The sequence below is a fragment of the Ischnura elegans genome, chromosome 1 (genome assembly GCF_921293095.1).
Source record: "Ischnura elegans chromosome 1, ioIscEleg1.1, whole genome shotgun sequence".
NCBI classification, from domain to species: Eukaryota; Metazoa; Arthropoda; class Insecta; order Odonata; family Coenagrionidae; genus Ischnura; species Ischnura elegans.
In genome coordinates, this window is record NC_060246.1 from 49,192,951 (window position 1) to 49,212,666 (window position 19,716).

Here is a 19,716-nt window from a genome sequence, read left to right on the forward strand (position 1 = left end):
TCGCCCATCCGAAATATTAACACCTACGCATCCTGTGCCTGCTCTTTAAACGAAACTGCTCTTATCTTAGATATCTCTTAAAGAAGCTTTTGAACATGACGTTAGATGCATCGGGGAATCATCGGTCACAGACGGGTTGACAATCCCACTAGACTCGGCGTAATGCCTTAGGAGGGACTCGTGCGAAGACTGGAAGAGACAAAGGAGAGTGAGAGTGGGGGAGGGGAAAGAGCCCCCACTCGCCCCCAGAACTGCAAGGCCTTACACTTTGACATTGGAGGAAAATGCGAGTTTGCGCAACGTAAACGGCAAAACGAGGCGGTTCCATTCCCACGGTTAAGTTGCGTGCTTGGTGGCGCAACAGGTGGGAATAGAAGGCACCAGTGCGGCCCACTATCTCTATGGCGACGACAATGCCTATCCTCAATCGGCGGGACCTCTATTTTCCACGGCTTCCTCTCCTCCGGAACTCCACTGTCTTCCTCCCTCCCCGACTCACGGCACCGCGTCCAAGTTTCTCGTGCGTATGTCGCTGCTCGTACTCAAGTGCCCTTAAACTCCTCTCCCTTTCCATCCCCTGTTTTTCGTTCACATCACCTACATTCCCACAATAGTACACCCCGCGTGCTCTTCGCAGCCACTGTTTGCCCCTAATTATCTTACCTTCGTGTCCTTCCTCCTTGTAGATTTTCCCTGAGAAACCAATCCAGTAAACGAGACGAGCAGGCGACAATGCACGTGCTACTGCAGAGCGGGAAAAATTCGCAAGTCGCTGATAAAGGAATTTACACGAATGGACACAAAAAACACATTAATTATCACGATAAACAAATGAGGATAGAGTGAATTAATCTATCAGGTTAATTTAATGGTTAATAATAAATTTTGAGATAATTAGGTGTTTCACAAAACCAAGCTACATTGAGCCATTACCAAGCAAGTCGAGAGAGGGGACGGAGTGGGAAGGGCATACGTCCCAAGGTCTGGGGTGAGGTTACCTCAGAGTTTTACCGAGACTTAGAATATTTCCTATGCATACCTCACTAGCACCTCAGGAAGCGAATATAACGTATTCTGACGTCTGGGCATAAACACTTACCCTCATTTCAAAGCTATGAATCACAAAAGTGACGGCGATCAGCGACGTGTTGTTGAAACTTAATGTCGTCCAATACAAAGTGGGGGACTTTCAGAAATCCCTGGATGTGACTATGTTACCTGTCACCTGATTGCATAAAATATCGCTAATTACTATCAAGTTTGGAACTTTTGGGCATGTAGGCCCTTCACTCCACCGCAAGCCTAAGCTCGGCCTTTGTCTTCCTAGCCATTATTTGCATTTAAATTAACACGATCATGACGTCACCTTCTCGTTTGGAATTTAAAATTTTCCCGAAAAATCTTTCAAAATGGACGGATACCGTTGGACTACTTATGCATTTTAAAGTAATTAATACGGAATACTTTTCCGAAAAAAACATCGGACACAGCCAAAGTTATTTATTATATTAAGACCGTATTTTATACATTTTCGCTTTTGAATGTATCATTCAGGAAAATTCATTTGGATTTTCCAATATTACTACGCTTTTGGCATGCATAATTCATACAGCCACTTTAATGTTAACACAAACCAGGAGCGGTCTGGGATGATTGGGGGCCTGCTGCTAGGGCTCATGATGGGGCCCATTTACAAGGGAGTTCGGGGATTCTCCTTGGAAAATTTTGCCAAATTGCATGCCCTGAAATGGATTCTGACGCAATTCACTCTTAAAACGAGATAAAAGCTAATTAAAAAAGCAAATCCATAAGAAAAAAATACTTTGAAAAGTGAGAATTTCACAGTTTATAAAATTTATTAATGTATAAAGATTATATTTTCCATTATTTTGGATTTTAGTGCATTTTTTCCTTGAAATTGCGCTGAAATGCAACAAAAAAACTCTGAAGTAACCTTTTCGAATACCCCTTTAAAAAAGCATACCGTTCTCTTTTACCTTCAGACACTTTTATTGTATTCATTTTTTATATAATATTTTTACACTGAGTATAAGTACAGTGTAAAACTACTAGCGAGTACTTAGAATTTTGCAATTGCAAAAACTATGTTCCAATTAATGTGAGTTTTTTTTACTGTACCTTTCATAGACACGATAGACGCAAGAGCTGTGGGGGCTCCTTAAGCTCGGTGCTCTCGGCGATTGCCGACCTGGCCAGACCGTCCCTGACACAAACTCATATTTAACAAGACACTTCAAAAGGGCTTAAAAATCAGACTTAAACACAGGAGTGTGAATATCACAAATTGAGGTAGGGGGGTAAATTCCTTTCCCCCCCCCCTGGGCCACCACGCCCTTCGAGGATGTTGCCTAGGGGTATTCGTAAACTTCACCAGGGATATGAACCCATCACCCGTCGGTCAGCACGAGAATGGATCCCATTATTGTAAAAATGTAATCGAAAGATCTCTGTGGAGTATACAATCACGATTGTCCTGAGGCTAATTGTATAGTTAATGGGTTTTTTTTAAGATAATGACTGTTTTCATGTATTATTTTTTCAAATGTAATCCACTTTAATCCTTAATTACTTCGGTTCACGGCCGGCAAATCCACATACTCACTATCAAGACATTCCATATGTAACTCATTCACTAAGGGTTTTAACCCATTATAACCCAATGTTGCTTCTAAGCAGCATCAAAAATGTATGAATTATATGTTCTGTTTAGGAAATATCTAAGCTCCGCATTATTTTGTGGTGTTGATTATAATGACGAAATATTCAGCTGCCGCGATAATTATGATTAATTGCAAAATTTTCAAGTTTTCATTATGAAAAATCTTGAACTTTGAATTCTCCCAAAAGTAGCTCTGGGTTAGAAAGGGTTAACTATAGGGTTAGTTCAAACCAGAGGTGTAACTATAGGGGGGATGAGGGGGATAGACCCCCCCCTCCAGAGCCTCAGGAAAATAAAAAAATATTAAAAGTATTGTCTAGTTTTGACATATAATGACTGCATCCGCTTAAAGTTGAAGATCATTCATTAATATCATGGCAGTGAGGAGAGTCACCGAACACCGACTGGTGAATAACCCCTGGTCCCCCCGTTGCCTGGGGATCGATCCCCAGCCCACCCCCCCCCCCACCCCCCAATCCCCATCAAAGCTTATTCCTAATTACGCCACTGGTTCAAAAATTAAAGATCCAGAGACCCGGAAAATCGTATCATGATGGTTTATAAGATAAGGGTTCAGATTTTTTACCCAAATCTGAAGCCTAGTCACTGCGGTTTGCAGCGAAACACCTGCAAATAATTTTGCGTCTATCCTCGTCTAATAAAAGAATATTAAACACGTAGGGCTTAAGCGACCACATGGAGTTCAGCCAATGTTGCTTCTAAGCAACATCAAAAATGCATACATTTTCAGCTATATTTAGGAAATATCTTACCTACGTATTATTTTGTACTGTACATTTTAGTGACGAAATATTAATCTACCACGATAATTATGACTGATTGCAAAATTGTCAAGTTTTCATTGTGAGAAATCTTGAAATTCCATTTCTCCCATAAGAGTCTCTGGCTTAGAAAGGGTTAATCGAATTATATGATTGGAGACGTTTTACAAGCGTAAGCAAAAAAAATATTTACAACAGGTTGAGCCCATCATAAATTTCACTTACTTAAATCAAAAGGCTTTAATCCGAAGGCTGGTTTTGATATGAGAAGGTAGACCTCATCCCAGACAAAGGCACATGTGAGAATGCACACATTCAGTGGAACCCCTGCGAGGATTTTTCTTGGAGGTGACTGAAGGCATGTGGTAAGATTCAGAGGGATGTGATGATAAATTCAGAACCTCAGTACCAGCAGAGGTGGGAAAAAGACAAACTTGTATGTTTGAACAAAGTACAAATTACTCCTAAAAATCCTATTTGAAATGCAAAATATGCATTACTCTTGAAAAGTGTACGGCAAATACAAAAATACACTCGTAAATTCAAATTACTTTTTTACAATACAAAATAAAGTCCACCTTCGGACTGCGAAATTCAAAATTTTCAACGCAACAAATTAAAACTATTGAATATTTCTGTACTTGCATCAAAAATATAACGCCCTCACTAAATAATTCCACATAAAATCATTGAACATGACCTAGATTTCAACGTTGCATTGCAAAATTAGATTTATAAATTTTTGAAATTTCTATTTGAATTAAAAGTACTAATTTTAAAGGAAAGATGACGAGAAGCATGAATTTTTGGTAACTGAGAGCCTTTTTGTATACTTAGGCTATTCTTCAGTTTTTGAAAATTTCCTGTTTACCTATATTATGCATCAAATGCAGTAGAAGTTAAGCTACGTTCCTGCGGGATGCATTGGATACGAAGAATGATTAATGGTCTTGGAAGTGGAATTCTGGAAGTAAAAATGGTTTCGATGAACATTGCCGTTCAATACTCTCAAAGACTGAAAGTAACCAGTGTGGCTAGGTCAATCTCCAAAAAACGTACATTTTATGCAGGAAAAACGAAAAAAAAATTTATGCTTACATTAGAACCATAATTGTGCAATCACAATTTGTCGATAATACAACCAAACGACGTAAGTGACAGAGATCTTAAGTATTATTTATAGTTTTTTTTTCAAATATTTACTCTTGTGCTCTCAACGGACATGACATATATGTCCACTAACACAGCAGAAGAGGAATATTGCGTTTTTACTCACGATAAAAAGTTTGTTTTATTTGTCATTGAACATTCTGTAACTAGTCATAGTGTATCATCATATCCGTTACCATCTGTCATGTCCATGGACTGCAGAGTTCACAAACATGACGTCCACAAGCGTGACGGTTTCCTCGCAATTAAGTTATAGTTGGGACTGAAAATAAGTTAAGACACCGTCCTTACTACATTGAACTTGCATCTTAATGCTGTAAAAGACATCTCCATTGTAATTAGTAAAATATTCTACCTTTACTAATTTTTACTTGTCTACGGGCATAACTGATGATCTTTGCTCTTTCATAAAACTGAACTAAAATATTTCTTCCAGCGTTAAAACATTCACTAAACCAAGTATAAACTCAAGAAACCCTATATAGCCGACAATCTCCTTTTGTACACACTGGTTGTTCAGGGCTGCCACCATCTCTTATAAATAATTCCCCCTTTTTCCTGTGTGTCCACGGACATCGCTTTCTTGGGTAGGACAAATGTTTTTTTTATTTTATAATAAATAATAATACATAAAAGCAACCCAAAAAGACTATTTTAGGATGTTTATGTTGTTGTAACAGGTGTAATGATAGATTTTGTAATTAGTTATTTAGAAAAGGTTGTTAATATAATAAACACCTCTCTGAAAATCTCTGTGGGACTGTCCACGGAATTGACGAATCATAGTCTGTGGACATTAACTTTGGGGAATATAATTTTTTTCTTTACTTATTTTTCACTATAATTAGTAAAAGGGTGCATAAAATTATAAGCCAGTTTTTTTTATGGTAGCTCACAGACATAATTTTGTACAATTATGAGAGAATGATCCAGCTCGATCCCCTTCCACGACCTACGACATGGAAAACAGGAAAGAGCGTGAAATTTAAAATAATTCTCGTAGAAATGTATTTCATATTTATGACATGTTTCAAAGCAAAACAAGCTGCTGATATCGGGTTTAAGGGTGTGAATATGAAATGCTTCTCGTAAATGTGAAAAGAACCACCATAAAGCGTAAAATTGTCCGTTGATTCAGGAAAATGTCCAGCATATTGTAGCGCTGTAGGACCTACACCTTAAAGTGGGGCGCACTATCTTGCGCACTTATGGAGGCGCACAACCTCAGCGGAAAGCATAGCGCTAGGAAGTATGTATCCATACCTTAGAAAATACTGAAATATTTAAGTTTAGCATGGCCATGCTTAAGTAAGGAAATGGGAAATCGCTATGATATGAAGAGATGCTGTTTGCCGAGGTAGTGTGCCCCCTGGAAAAAACTGAATACTTGGGCAGTTTGTGGAAAGAACAACCTCATCATTCGGAAAAGCTAAGTGAGCCGTGAGTTTCCAACTCCCAACATGCGTATGCGCATCCCATTTATTAACGTTGCCCTACAAGCTCACGTTTAAAGACTAACTGATACTAAATAAAACCGACGCCACTTTTCGATAATTCAATCTTTATTTTCATCGCGTCTCACAGCCGACCTTTCAACATTAAATTCGTACTTGCATTTTAGAAGCACATACGCACAGACATAGCGGCAAAGATCGAGGTTAAAATTTGCAAAGCCAAGAATGCAAGTGGTGACAGATTTTAATGCCACCGGGCTTCATTGTATAAACTAATACCGCAATAGCGTTCATTTCCTCCCCAACCCCTTTCAAATCACCCGTATCCTTCCTCTGACAACACATTATAGCATCTCTTCAAAGGAAAGAATCAAACCACATTCCTAGAAGTGAAAATCATTTTAAAGGAACGACACTTACGAAAAGTAATCGATTATTCAGATATGAGTTCCAATTAAAAAATACCTTACCATGGTAAAACGGTTTCAGACGAAACATGGTTCAATGTCACTAAATACTTTAAGATGAAATCGTCACGTTGAGATGAGAAAACATAGACTGATGTTAAAAATCTGGAAAGAGGATGAAAAAAAATCCTGGAAAAGGGAAAAAAGGATTGGGAAACAGAAATTATTGTCCCGCTACAGAGAAAGGGTGACAATCAAGGCCCTATAAACTATAGAGGAATATTTTTTATAAACACCACTTATAATTTTTTTTTCTAAAATTGTGCGAAATAGATTAGAAGTGTATTGAGATTGTGGAAGAATACCAAGCAGGATTCTTAAAAGGCAGATCTACCACTGACAAGATATTCATACTTAAACAGGCCGTTTCAAAATACTGGGAATTTAATAAACACATCTTTGGCTTATTTGTCGATTTTAGCAAAGCTTATGATAGTTTAAACCGGGAATAAGTGTAGGAGAAAATGGAAAGCTTTGGAAATTAATTGAGTTAGTAAGGCTCACATCAGTATCAAAATAGCAAATTTACGGTAAAAGTTGAAAATGAATACTCCACAAGCTTTGAAGTAAAGACTGGTGTGAGACAAGGAGATGACCTATCACCTATTCCTTATTATTATCAATATACTCTTCAATTTGGCATTGGATAAGGCACTAAAAGAAATCAGGAAAACGGACTTGGGAATAAGAATAGGGAAAAATATATCAGTCCTCGCCTTTGCATACGACTTAGTTTTGCTAGCGGAAAATAAGGAAGACTTAAGAAATATGACAGAAATTCTGATAAAAGAAACCCAAGAAGTTGGAATGAAAATCAATGACGATAAGACCAAATTTATATCCTTCGGTCGAAACCCTGATAACTCCAGAAACATTCCAATTGAGGATTACAATTATGAAATAGTGAATGAATTTAAAAACCTCGGTGCCATAATCAACTCGAGCAATAGTGAATCATATGAGGTACAAAACAGAATAAATTCAGCCAATAGAAGTATATGCCCTGAACACACAGCTAACATAAAAAATTTTATCCATCAGAACCAATCTTAGAATTTATAAAACCATAATAAGGCCTATCATTCTATATGGAGCTGAATCATGGGTTATCGACAAAAGAACGGAAAATAAATTAATTGTTTTTGAAAATAAAGTGTCGAGGAAAGTTTTTGGACCTACAAGAGAGAATGGAAGCTGGAAAAGAAAACACAACAGGAAAATCAGGGACCTTTTAGACTCGCACGATGTCGTAGCTGAAGCAAAGAGCCGCAAAATGTGATGGGCAGGGCACATAATACGAAGAGAGCAAGAGGCCCTAGTAAAACAAGTCTGGGCAGAAAACCCTGATGGAAGACGACCTCCAGGAAGACCGAGAAAAAGATGGAAGGATGAGGTGCTGATTGATGTGGGGATAATGGGAGTCGGCGAGGCGGATGCAGAAGTTAGAAAGAGTTTGCGGCAGACAGTTGGCGAGGCTAAATACCATTTAGGGTATAAATGGCCATGGAAATGAAGAGTGAGTGAGATGAGAATACACTCAAGAAAGATTTAGTGCTTTCCCGGCAAATAGACTTCGTGAAATGTTCTCGGGATCGCCACCGGGTCAGGAACTGCATAACTGCCGACGTTTCGATGCCCGACTCGGCCATCGTCCTCAGGGCTGAGTACAGGGCTGGGCCACACAGCCCTGAGGTCTATGGTCGAGTCGGACATCGAAACGTCGGCTGTTATGCCGTTCCTGACCCGGTGGCGATCCCGAGAACATTTCACGAGAATAAACTCACTTTGAATCGTTAGTACAAAATTTTTGAACTGATCTAAAATTCAACATTACTACATGTTTAATACAATGTGCATGTGATAGTTTGTCAACACCAGTGACATTATTTTGAAGCTTAAGCGTCTCAATATTATCTTTTATTACAACGGTCGAAGCTTGAAGTAAAGAACACTGCCAAAGAAAGCTGTGGCAGGGTCGGAGTCAGCCGTTAGGCTTGTGTCCACCGTTTACAGTCCATATCGTAGAGTGATACTTGTGCCTTTTTCGTTGCATAATTTGCTTTTTCTGTGTATTTACGCTCCCTCAAGTACACTAAAAGCCAGTAAATACACAGTACTCTGCCATTAAATCGTATGTAACGAATGAAAATGCCATAAGGAAGGGGTAAGCTGGTACTAATAAATAAAATCTTTCGGGAGCAATCAAGAAAACATATGCAATGCCATAAATGAATAACATTAGGAGGCTGTATTTCCAAACGTAACAAGGTGACCGCGTAGGCCATGACTTCGGTGGTAGAGTGATTTGATAAAGCGAGTTACACGAATTTTTTCTTCAAAATCATGGCTAACGCTTAGCCTGTAAAATGAAATTTGTTACTACATAATTGCAAGATCAAATTATTAACTGATAAAATATTTTTTATTACCCTCGAAATTCACTCCGGTTTGAATATATTTATTTTTAGAATTCCCTTGCCGTTGGTTGCAGTATAAAGTTAACCGATATATGGTTACAATACTTAAAATAATTAAATACACAATTATTTTAAAAAATTGTGAAAATGAAATTATTAATTGTAATTACAAACTTTCCATGTGGTTCTCATTTCTTCGAAAAAAAATTTTATTTTTTAATTACGTTGTTATTCGTAATCATGTACTCCATAGTACTATAAAATAGGGAAATGTGTGAGCAAAATTATATCAATTTTACATCAGGCTAAAGTTACCCTCGTCTGAGATTATTCCCACTTTACTGTAAGATCCGAGATGTCTTTACACTTACTTAGTTCGACAAATTGGTTTATTATCACATTGTCATATTTTCAAGAAAGCCTATGTAAATGTTCCTAAATTAGAGTGCATAACTTACTCCACCTATCCATCATTTCCTACATATAGTATTGTAAGAATAATTCTAGGGTAATTAATTCTTTATTAAAACTTTCGTGAGTGGACGCCATGATGATAAAAAAACTGTTGAGGCTCTTTCGCTCAAGAAGGTTCCCTTGCGAAAGCGACCAGCCTCGGTCGGGAAACGTTGGGGCCAGCCAAAACATTGACTCGGGGAAATTCCCCGAAAAGTTTTTAACCACCACAATTCTAAGGTTGTTGAGCAGAACAATTTCTATCCCGGGATGAGAAGATGGGTCCAAATGAATGCAAAACTTCACTTAGGCCATGTCATCACACTATTAGTTGAATAGATGCGTGGAAAATGATCGAATGGTTTACAAGTGTAACCATACAATCATGAAGCCTTTAGCCATGAAAGAGTGAGCTATAGAAAAACATCATCAATTAAGAGTTCTCACTTAGGCAAATGCTAGTAATGAAAAAACAATGCGAAACAGTAAATGTAATAATTTTCAGAATTATTTCCCCTTATATACAAGCATACTGATGACTCACAGAGTATCTTTTGAATGGGAAATCCGCATGACGCGTTAAAAGTTTTACCATTGGCCATCGATTAGAGGCAAGCCACTAATATTAATAAAAAGGAAATGTTAACAGTATTACGCTACACCGCCAATGCGGCACCTAAAATTCAATATCGCACAGGAAAGGAAGGCCTTCACTGAGAGGACATTTTAAGCTAACTTTATTTTCATTAATTTGAGTCTACACCGAAGGTCTTCTTCAATCCTTTTCAAACCTTTTCTTCAATCGCGGCACACGAAGGTATTCATATGATTTTTTGAATAAAAAAACTTAGCTACTCAATAACGCAATGATCATTCGTCGATGAGCTCCTTATCACTGGTGGCTCTTCAGCAGAGCTAGAAGAGAGAGGGGAGAAGGGAGTGCTCTCCCCGGTCTAATAATCCCTGCTACTTCATTAATGATGACATATTATATTTCTCAGAATTATTGTTTCATACCATCTAATAGAATCCGAATAAGGCAACTTATCTATAAAATATGAGCATATAATTCCCATTTTAATAAAAACACAATACAGTAGATTCCGCTTGATGGGTACACCGTTTACTTGGGGCAGCCGCTTAATTGGGGCAGATCTTGAAGAACAGAACCCAATAGAGGAATATCCCAGAGTATTCTCCGCTTATTTGGGACATCATGCCGCTTTATTGGGCCATGAGTCGGCGACATAGACTCTATACTCGCGTCGAAATTAATTTTTTTTGTTTTCAGAATGCTATTTTTTATATTTTCCTCCTTTGATTAACTCTTATTTTTCATAAATGTTCCAATTCTGGCCCTATTTTGAAAGCTCTTGTTGTTATACTATCTGCAAGAGGATATGACTTTTCTTTAATAGGACTTAGTAAAAGACAATCATTCGGCGTTGCGAGAGGCTGTGAAAAATATTTTTAACTAAATTGTTATGATTCTTAAAAATGATAATAATTTAACCAAACTCGCTGATTTATTAATCAAAGTAGTGATTTAATTAACTAGATTGCATTTTAAACGTTCTTTAGTCTTCTTTCTACCATTTCAAAGTTTTTTTATGCCCATATACGAGAGAGTTCGCCTAATTGGGGCAGCCGCTTAAGTGGGGCAAAATGCACAAGTCCTGATATGTCCCAATTAACCGGAATCTACTGTATTGAATTAATAAAATACTCATCATTGTCAATTAAGAGGGCGAATAATTTATCATAAAAATCAGCGCCATTGATTAAGTATTTACCTCAGATAAATTATTTACTCTTAGTAAAATTAGAGATTTTTGGCTCCTTAAAATGTGAAAAAGCGTAAGTATGCAGTGAAAATGCAGAGATCTCTGAGAATGGTAAACTTCGGCATTGATAATAACGGTAGAATGAGGAGAAATTGATTGATTAAGTATTTTCCCGAGATAAATTATATATTCTTAGAAAAATTGGAAATTTTTGGCGCCTTAAAATGTGAAAAAGCGTAAGTATGAAGTGAAAATACAGAGATCGCTGAGAATGGTAAACTTCGGCATTGATAATAACGGTCGAATGAGGAGAAAGGAAAACGCGTTAACACCATTGATGTTTTGAAGGAGGATTCTAATTTTTGACCAGCAATATCACTTTCTCGAGAGTTTCAGTTAGTATGAATTTGAATGTAAGCGACGCTATAGAAAAAATTAAATTCTTTCGACATATTTTAGAGCTCACCAAACGGGCAGCCAGTCATAATGTGCACGGAATTTCCCGTGGATTGTAAGAAGGGAACTGCTATGGTAACTTTCTTCCATCAATAAACCATTCATACATAAACTATGCATGTCGAATCAATTTATCGACGGAATCTCCAAAATGTCGCCTTCGTCGTTTCCTTTTCGGCAGCTCACCCTCCATTGACCCTACATAAGCCCACCTTAAGATGTCTCCAGAATTTCACGCTACCTCCACACCTTTAACTTGTGTGTTTTATAACATTTCATGATACTAATTTTATTTCATCACCTTTCAGTCACATACATGACTGAAGAGATATGAATACTTAAATTGGATTAAGGGCATTGTGGCTTCAGGTAGAAGCAAACCTTGTAATGCTTTAGTTAAACAAACCAGTGACCAAACCAAGAAATCATTAGCTCCATAGATACGTTAAGAATTCCATCATATCAAAAATTTAATTGGCATTCCCGTGAATGCGAAGCGTGAATAATGCATGGGCATTAACTTCACATATATAATCGAGCTTAAACAGAATTTTACCTATCATTACATTGTCGTCATTGGCTAATCATAAAAAATGAAACAAAAATTAATTTCAACATTTAGGGAATAAAATACGATCGGATATGCATTGCTTTTAATCCGAGGTAGAAAACAATATCTATATTATTCTTAAAACGATTTCCATTAAGTACACTTGAATCATTAAACTTTCAGGAAAAGAAAACTGAGATATAAATAATGGACTTTTCAATATTGCAAAAGCTTTGTAATTCCGATAACATCAAGCTTTGATAAATAAAAATGGATTTGGTTGATGAATTTAGGCTTTAATTTTATTTGATAAATCTATAAGTAGGAAATGCAGGAAAATAAGTAAATCAATGCCAATCCACGAACGGAAATATTGCAGCAAGGGAAGTGGTGAAACTAATAAAAATTATAGGTTAACGCCCCAGAGTCAATTGAGGGCGAGGTTAGGAGCGTGCCAGTTTAAAAATATAGTCACCATCCATAAATCAACACATCAGCAATCTTTGAAAAAGCATGTATTTGACCAATGGTTTATAAATTTATAATAAATGACAGCAATTGTACACGGTAGTTGAAATTTCGGCCGTTTCGAAGACTTTGTATTCACATCTAATACGTTCGAGACCGATGATCTGAGGAAGCAACCTAAAAACTAGCCGTTTCACTATGATTATCGACAGCAGTCGAAATTAAAAACACAATCCAGACCGCAAACAGAGACCCTGTCTCAATGGAAGAGGCTACCCTCGCATTACGTTGATGTCCCCTTGGTGATACCATTCATCAAAGCACGCCTCCTTCACTCCATTCCAGCCACCCGCCCTCCTCACTCCACTCTCCCCGTTTCCCATTCCCTTGAACCCCTCCCCATTAAGGGTGAAATCGCCTCTCCGCTGTTTGCTTGTCCTTAGCGTTTTATGCGCTTCCGAAATGTCCTCTGCGGCGGGTGATAAGTGCGTCCGTCAGGGGCGGGGAGAAGGTGTTTGGCGGAGGGGGTGGGAAGGGAGGGACTCCCACGGTCGCCCTGTCCCCACAAGCGTCCGCGGAAGGCGCTCATTGTTCACAGCGATGCCGTGGCAGGTGAGTGCCATGTTTTGGACGGCGACTCTTCTGCTGCTCCTCGGTGATTCAGCGCGGGCCCAAAGGAGGCCCGACGTCCCGCAGGTGGGACCCGGAGGAGTGAGGGCCCTTCTCAGACAAGTGGACGCCCTGGCATCGGAACAGTGCACCCGAAACGTGGTCGCCCAGTGGCGGTATGAGACGGACGTCAACGAGGAGACACAGCTCGCCGCGGTAAGACATATTCCCCCGGATTTCGTCACTTTCTCCGCGGAAGGCTGGCAATACAGTCGCCACTGAAGAGGCGACATCGGCATCAAATAGAGTGCATCGCCTGGTGGAACAATGTATGTTTTCGGCCCAAGCAAGAACTCGTTCGTGTTCAAGTGCAAGCCTGTCATCATAGTTGTAAAAAAAAGTTAGAACAACAACTTGGAATACATCTTTTGGTGCGTTCACTTCACTCCACTTGTTCCCGACAGATATATCCGAAGCACGTAATGGATCATTTTCACTGAGAAATATCTTTAGTAAATATTATATGCCCTTCTTGTGACTTGAAATTTACCACCCAAGCAAGAGCTGAAGTAGGGTAAAATTTTTTGATGCCTAAATGCGCGGATGAATAGTAAAGAAAATATTTCGAAAACATAATTCGGTATAAGAACGTATAATTATCTCGGAATATTAAGAAAAGAGGTCTCGTAGAGAAAATTTTCTAACACATTACTTCCATACTTTAAAACCTAAATAATTTGCATGCTAGTTTTTCCTCGATTTTTTCCCTGGTCATGCATCGCCGTAATGTAGCAGAATGTATGCCGTAGGGAATTGGCGACTGGTATGCGAAATCCAAGGATGATATGTATTAAGGCTAATTTCAGATTCTAAGATCGGAAAACTCACTGTTATTGGTGATAGAAAATAGCAAAAAACATTATTGACTTCAACACTCAATGGAAGTAATTTCTGGCCTTTTGTGGCGCCGAATTTTAGTGAGTAAAGTCTTAAGTTAAATCATTAGTTTTTAATAGCTTTTTGCGTCTTCGAAATAATACAATTTATATTCTTGGCATGACACTGAATTGTAATACACGTGGTCCCTATCACAGAAAAATCAATGGCTAAGCGGTTGCATGGTTGGCAAGATAACCAGTGGCTTAGCCAGCAATTGCGTTCGGGGGGGGGGTCCTAAATCAGGGGTGAATATTTTTCATTTGTTAAAGAAATATATTGTAAATTCATGATTTTTCAATATTTTATTTTCTTTTATGAAGGAAAATAATTGCGTTTTTATATTTCGGGGGGGGGGACCCCCCCTGGCAACGCCACTGAAGAGTACCCACGAGGTTTTGAGTAACAGAAAGGTCTGTCAACACTCTTCATCTATTTCACGTACATATATTGCCAATAACAAATGCGTCTTGCCTTATACAGAGTAATTAATTCCAGTCTCCTATTCCCCAAATTCACACCGAAAATCAATTTTCTGCATTCCAAATCTCATTCCCAGTGTCGTAAAAACCATGACTTCAACATCGAGCAGATGGGATTACGAATAACGAGAAAATACTGATTGTGAGTCATATTCTTGTCGCTATTTGCTGATTATCGACTCACTCGTATTTTAAGGACTACTTACGTCTCGACTCCTCCTAGAAACAAACCTGAAAAGTGTCCTCAGATTACTAAAGATGGTCAAATGACGGTGAAATGAAATCGGCCATATCCAATGCCCCAATCACAATTTACGCAAAGTCTTGCGGGTGCATTACTGCGAGTAAGCATTAAGCCGTGGCGCCTCTTCGATTGTGCGTTCGTTCCAGCCCACCCACTTTCTTTTTAATTTCCCCTTGTCGCTTTAGAACCTTTCCACGACCGAGCGCAGCACTTGCGACAACTTTTTTTTCCGTTCCGCACCACGTAACCACCCTTGTACATAATTCGCCACCGCGTCGAGCCTATCGTCCGCTTAGAGCAGCTTTCGCATGTTTGCAAGTTCTACCGCAGATATGAAAGAAAAAATGAAACGCAAGATTAAAAATTAGACGCCTGGAAATAATGCACACTAGAAATGCTAACGTCCTCAAGCTAGACGGACCCAACCACTGCTCCGGATCTGATGTCCACCGCCCCTTAATTTTTCATGCTAAAAGGGTGATTGAATGCCTGGAAAAAGCACATCCTATTTTTCCATTAGTAGCTATTTCAAGACATTAACAAACAACCATAAAGTAATACTTTTATTCACCAGTATTCATTTTCGGCAAGCACAAAAATGCGAGCGGCTCACTTCATTCATTGTCGCTAATAGTCGTATTAATTAATTTATTCATCCCTGACATTTTCTTTGTATATTTAATTATTTATCGCAGATATTTTATTAAACAATTCATAAATTACTTTCATTTTCGCACCCCCAACACAAATGGCACATTTTGCGCCCAGGAGTCCCCTATGGTGAACCCCTTCGTAACCGTACGTCTAAACTGCTTTCCGTGCCACCTTAGCTGGTGGGCCAATAACCCCGCACCCAACCCCGGCCACGCCTCCTAAACGAGGACACGGGAGATAGCCCCATCTGAAGATAAGGATATACACGTCGCGAGTTTTCTTTCCAGAGTTTCTTCGAAGTGAGCTCAAGGAGAAAAGCGCTGAGCATAGGTACTCCCATTGAAGGGACACTATAATAACCCAGGAATTCCCATCGGAGAGCCACTGCATTGAATGTTGCAATCGGAAGCCGTCACGTGTGTGACAACGAAATTTAGAAACACTGGTCAATATTTTACCTTTTTCTGAGAATTTACAACCTATTGTTCGTTAATCGTTTTGCCCATATTAGAAAACTAAAAAAATAATAGAAATGCATATTTAAGGAAAAACACAAGATACTTAGACGGAAGCAGGCCGAGTACGTTATGTGAATGGAGCCACTTAGAATTGCTATTAACTTTTCTTACTGCAAATGTAACTCGGAAGTAAATTTTCACCAAAGTTTGAATATAACTAAGAAAAGAAACTCTAAATGCGTACGTCCGTTGAGAATTTAAGAAATACATGGAGAAACACAAGGCACACTCATACTTTCTAACTCAAACACTGTCTTAAGGGACAGTACTATCGCCAACTGTGAGTTTTCGAGATTTCTAGAGGATATCATAATTACGATAATTATATTACCACGTCCGTTCTTAAGCAAGTGATTCAAATGATTTCATAACAGGGTGTACGAATTTCAATAAAAAATTAAATAGGGCCACTAAGGTGTGATGAGTTGAAAATGAAATAGAGGTAATCAATTGAGCCCAAAACCATTCAAATTAGGTAGGTATTCACGAGTGGATATTTCAACTAGAGTGATGAGAATGAATTCATGAACTTCCTTATTTCTACACGATTTTTTATGATCAATTTAATACCAGAACATAACTTGATTCGTGGATAAGTATTCCCATTGACAAAAAAATCAATTATTAAATCTTACCGAAGCTCATTACTCACGTAAATTTTTATTATTAGCCTATCTCAAGTTCTCCTAAAACTATGCAGGTTGATACGCAAAACAGTAAAAACTCAAAAAGTCATTGAACCTTGACATTCTCTCTACTCCTTCCTGGCTAAATACCTTGAAAAAGATACAGAGATTAGATTTCAATAATCAATCGAGAGAATTCTATTCGTTTTCTCCTCCACTTTCAAAAGTCACTTAGTGGCAAGATGAAAAGATACTTACATTGAGTCATTTAAACATAGAATTTTATGTAAGGGACAATCCAGATTTTTGAAGTATACTTAAAAATAGCCATTAAAAATAAAATCGTGAAAGGGTGTTAAAATACAGCAGGATTTAAAAAAAATTGAGTTTTTAATCGGACAAATTAATTAATTAATCTTTAAAGCCAACATTTGTCGAATTATTATCAGATTTACGAGGGTCTTTGTTCAATACATTATGATATTGTCGTCGTTTTTTTTAGAGATTTCAGAGTTTGTGTTATCAATTATTTTCATTTTAATTTTGAAATCTTTGTTTAGTAAAAATGAAAAGAGAAACATCTAATTTTAATTAACAACAATCAAAAACAAAATCAATTTCATTTAAAAAAAAACACGAACAAATAAAATCCGATAGACGAAGATTATTCGCGTGCAATAAAATTCCTTGAATATGGCATATAAGCTACACAGTTGTTGTTTACCCTTGAAAATATCTTATTTTTGACCATGAAATGAATTCATATGCTATCCGAATGAAATGAAAAGTATTCAATAGAAGAGAAATATTCAGCCAAACGGACTTTTGGCTGTTTTCCGGTTTTGGCCTCACCTTGCAGCGCCCAAACGGCTCTCTGTCTCCGAAGAAAGGAAGAAAGAACTCATCGGTGAGAACAATAAGTAACTTCGGCGGTAGGAGTTAATTATCGTTTTCTCACACCCACGGCCGGCGTATTCGGTACCGCAATGGTGGTGTGACGTCTCCTTGGTATGACGTCGAGACAGCTGAATGGAAAGTTTTGGGGTAACTTACAGCCGGGCTTCTCGTGGACGCCGAAAATTTAGCGTCTATTCTGGTGGAGTGGACTTCAAGTAAGGCAGGAATAGGAGTGCTTGGTTAAGCCACGCCAACTAATTCCAAAGCATACGAGATGCTCAACTGTACCCTCTAAGTGTTGGCATAATTATTTCATATCTGCCATTCATTTCTAAACTGAGCCGCACAAATAATACTACCAATTTTTCAGGCTCTGAGGATGACTCTTGGCAAGAGACTCTAAACGTCGGCCTTAGAGAGCTTTTTGCCCGGTGTAACAACGGAAACGAGACACCAAGGGCAGGCTCGCGGGTTACACTCCTGGGGCAGGGATTCTAAGCGCTAGCTTTTTTCCTATGCCCGCAGGAGGGGAAGGACAGGAAGGAACAAGGAAGGAGGCGCCGCCGCGATAGGAGCCCGACGACGCCTCCTGGGAGGGGATAGGGAGGGAAGGGAGGGGACGAGGAATCCCGCACCGTCACAAAGGCGGGCGGGTCCTACTACTAACGAAACCAAGCTTACGCAATTAATGTTCTAACAATCTTGGAGGACCATTCTATGAGGAAGAATGATCCAACGATCAAATCGTTAGATGCCCGGTGTAACACCCAGAAACTACTGAAATGATGATAGAAATATTAATTATTTGAATGTAAAATTCGGAGGATATATTCCACTCTGTTTCAGGTTTGGCCACTTAAGAATTAATGAGCGAATTCAAAAGTCATTTTGGAGGAATTAGCAGAGCTAATAATAATGCAACGGAAGCAATTAAGTAATAATAATTGATCGCACTGAATATTATGCAGTAGTTTTGTTTTAATTAATTGTTAATTTTCTCGTACAATCCAAGTAGCATTATACGAATAACCCCCGTCGGCCCCACTGTCCACGTTGAACTTCTATCTTTAATTCTAGATAATTCGTTTTATCAATCATTCTATCCATCAATCCTCATTTCCTTCTCATCCTCCTAGCTTAACTAATATTCTTCCTTCTACCACTGTTTTCAGAATTTCCTTCCGCTGACCCACTGACACGGCGAGTGACCGAAGTTATTTCCTAAATTTGCAGAATTTATAGACGCGTTACTGGTAATGAAATCATTTTTTAAAAATAAAAAAAAACGAGAACTGAAAAAAAGAATTTCCCAACAATCAATTTACTTCAGATGTTGTTCTAGAACAAAGGAGATGACTAAAATCTTCAGTTTAAATCGATGAAATATTGGAATATTTCGCCTTTTTTCTAAACTATTAAAGCTCAGAAACAAACTAAAAAGAGGAGCATACGATTGTTTTCGTCGACAAAGACGTTTATCAAAAGCTAACGAGGCATATAAAGTGCTGATCATGCAACATGAATGTTCTTAACGGATGGCCTGTTAGTGAGATTAATTTATTCATAGGAATCCATACAAGGATCACAAAAATAGAAGTAACTAGAAATGAGCGAAATAAATAATTTTTTGATTGAGTCATGAGTCGGGTTTTTCCTTATATTCTTAAATTAATTCGTAGAAATGTTTACAAATTGTCACCAACTTTAATGCACTGGCCGCAAGCATACCGAATTTAACAATGAAAATCGGGCATAACTAAAATCTGGCACTTCTAACATAAAAATTTCTTTCGCATTCGCTCCGATAAACGCGGTGATTAAGCTCCGGAAGTAAATATAACTGACGTGATAAAGATTTCCACTTGGCATGAGAGTTACAGTCAATAAGGTCTCCGATACTCTTTAGGAAAGCTGGAAAATATTTATTTGGGTAAAATAAGGGATTGTTTCAAGATTCTTAAATTAATTCGTAGAAATGTTTTCAAAATTTCACTAGTTCCAATGCAGTGGCCACATTGCAGTTACTAAATAGATAAACCATACTTATTCGATTCAAATAGCAAGGAATC

General features: G+C 38.2%; 1 protein-coding gene across 1 annotated transcript in view; it reads left to right on the forward strand.

Moving 5' to 3' along the window:
- Positions 1-13,280: 13,280 nt before the first annotated feature.
- LOC124159602 (angiotensin-converting enzyme) overlaps positions 13,281-19,716 on the forward strand; it is a 31,300-nt gene continuing 24,864 nt past the window's right edge. The window contains exon 1 of the mRNA XM_046535529.1: positions 13,281-13,506. Coding sequence (XP_046391485.1) covers positions 13,282-13,506 — 225 coding nt within the window. The 5' untranslated portion in view covers position 13,281. The remainder of the gene's footprint in view (positions 13,507-19,716) is intronic.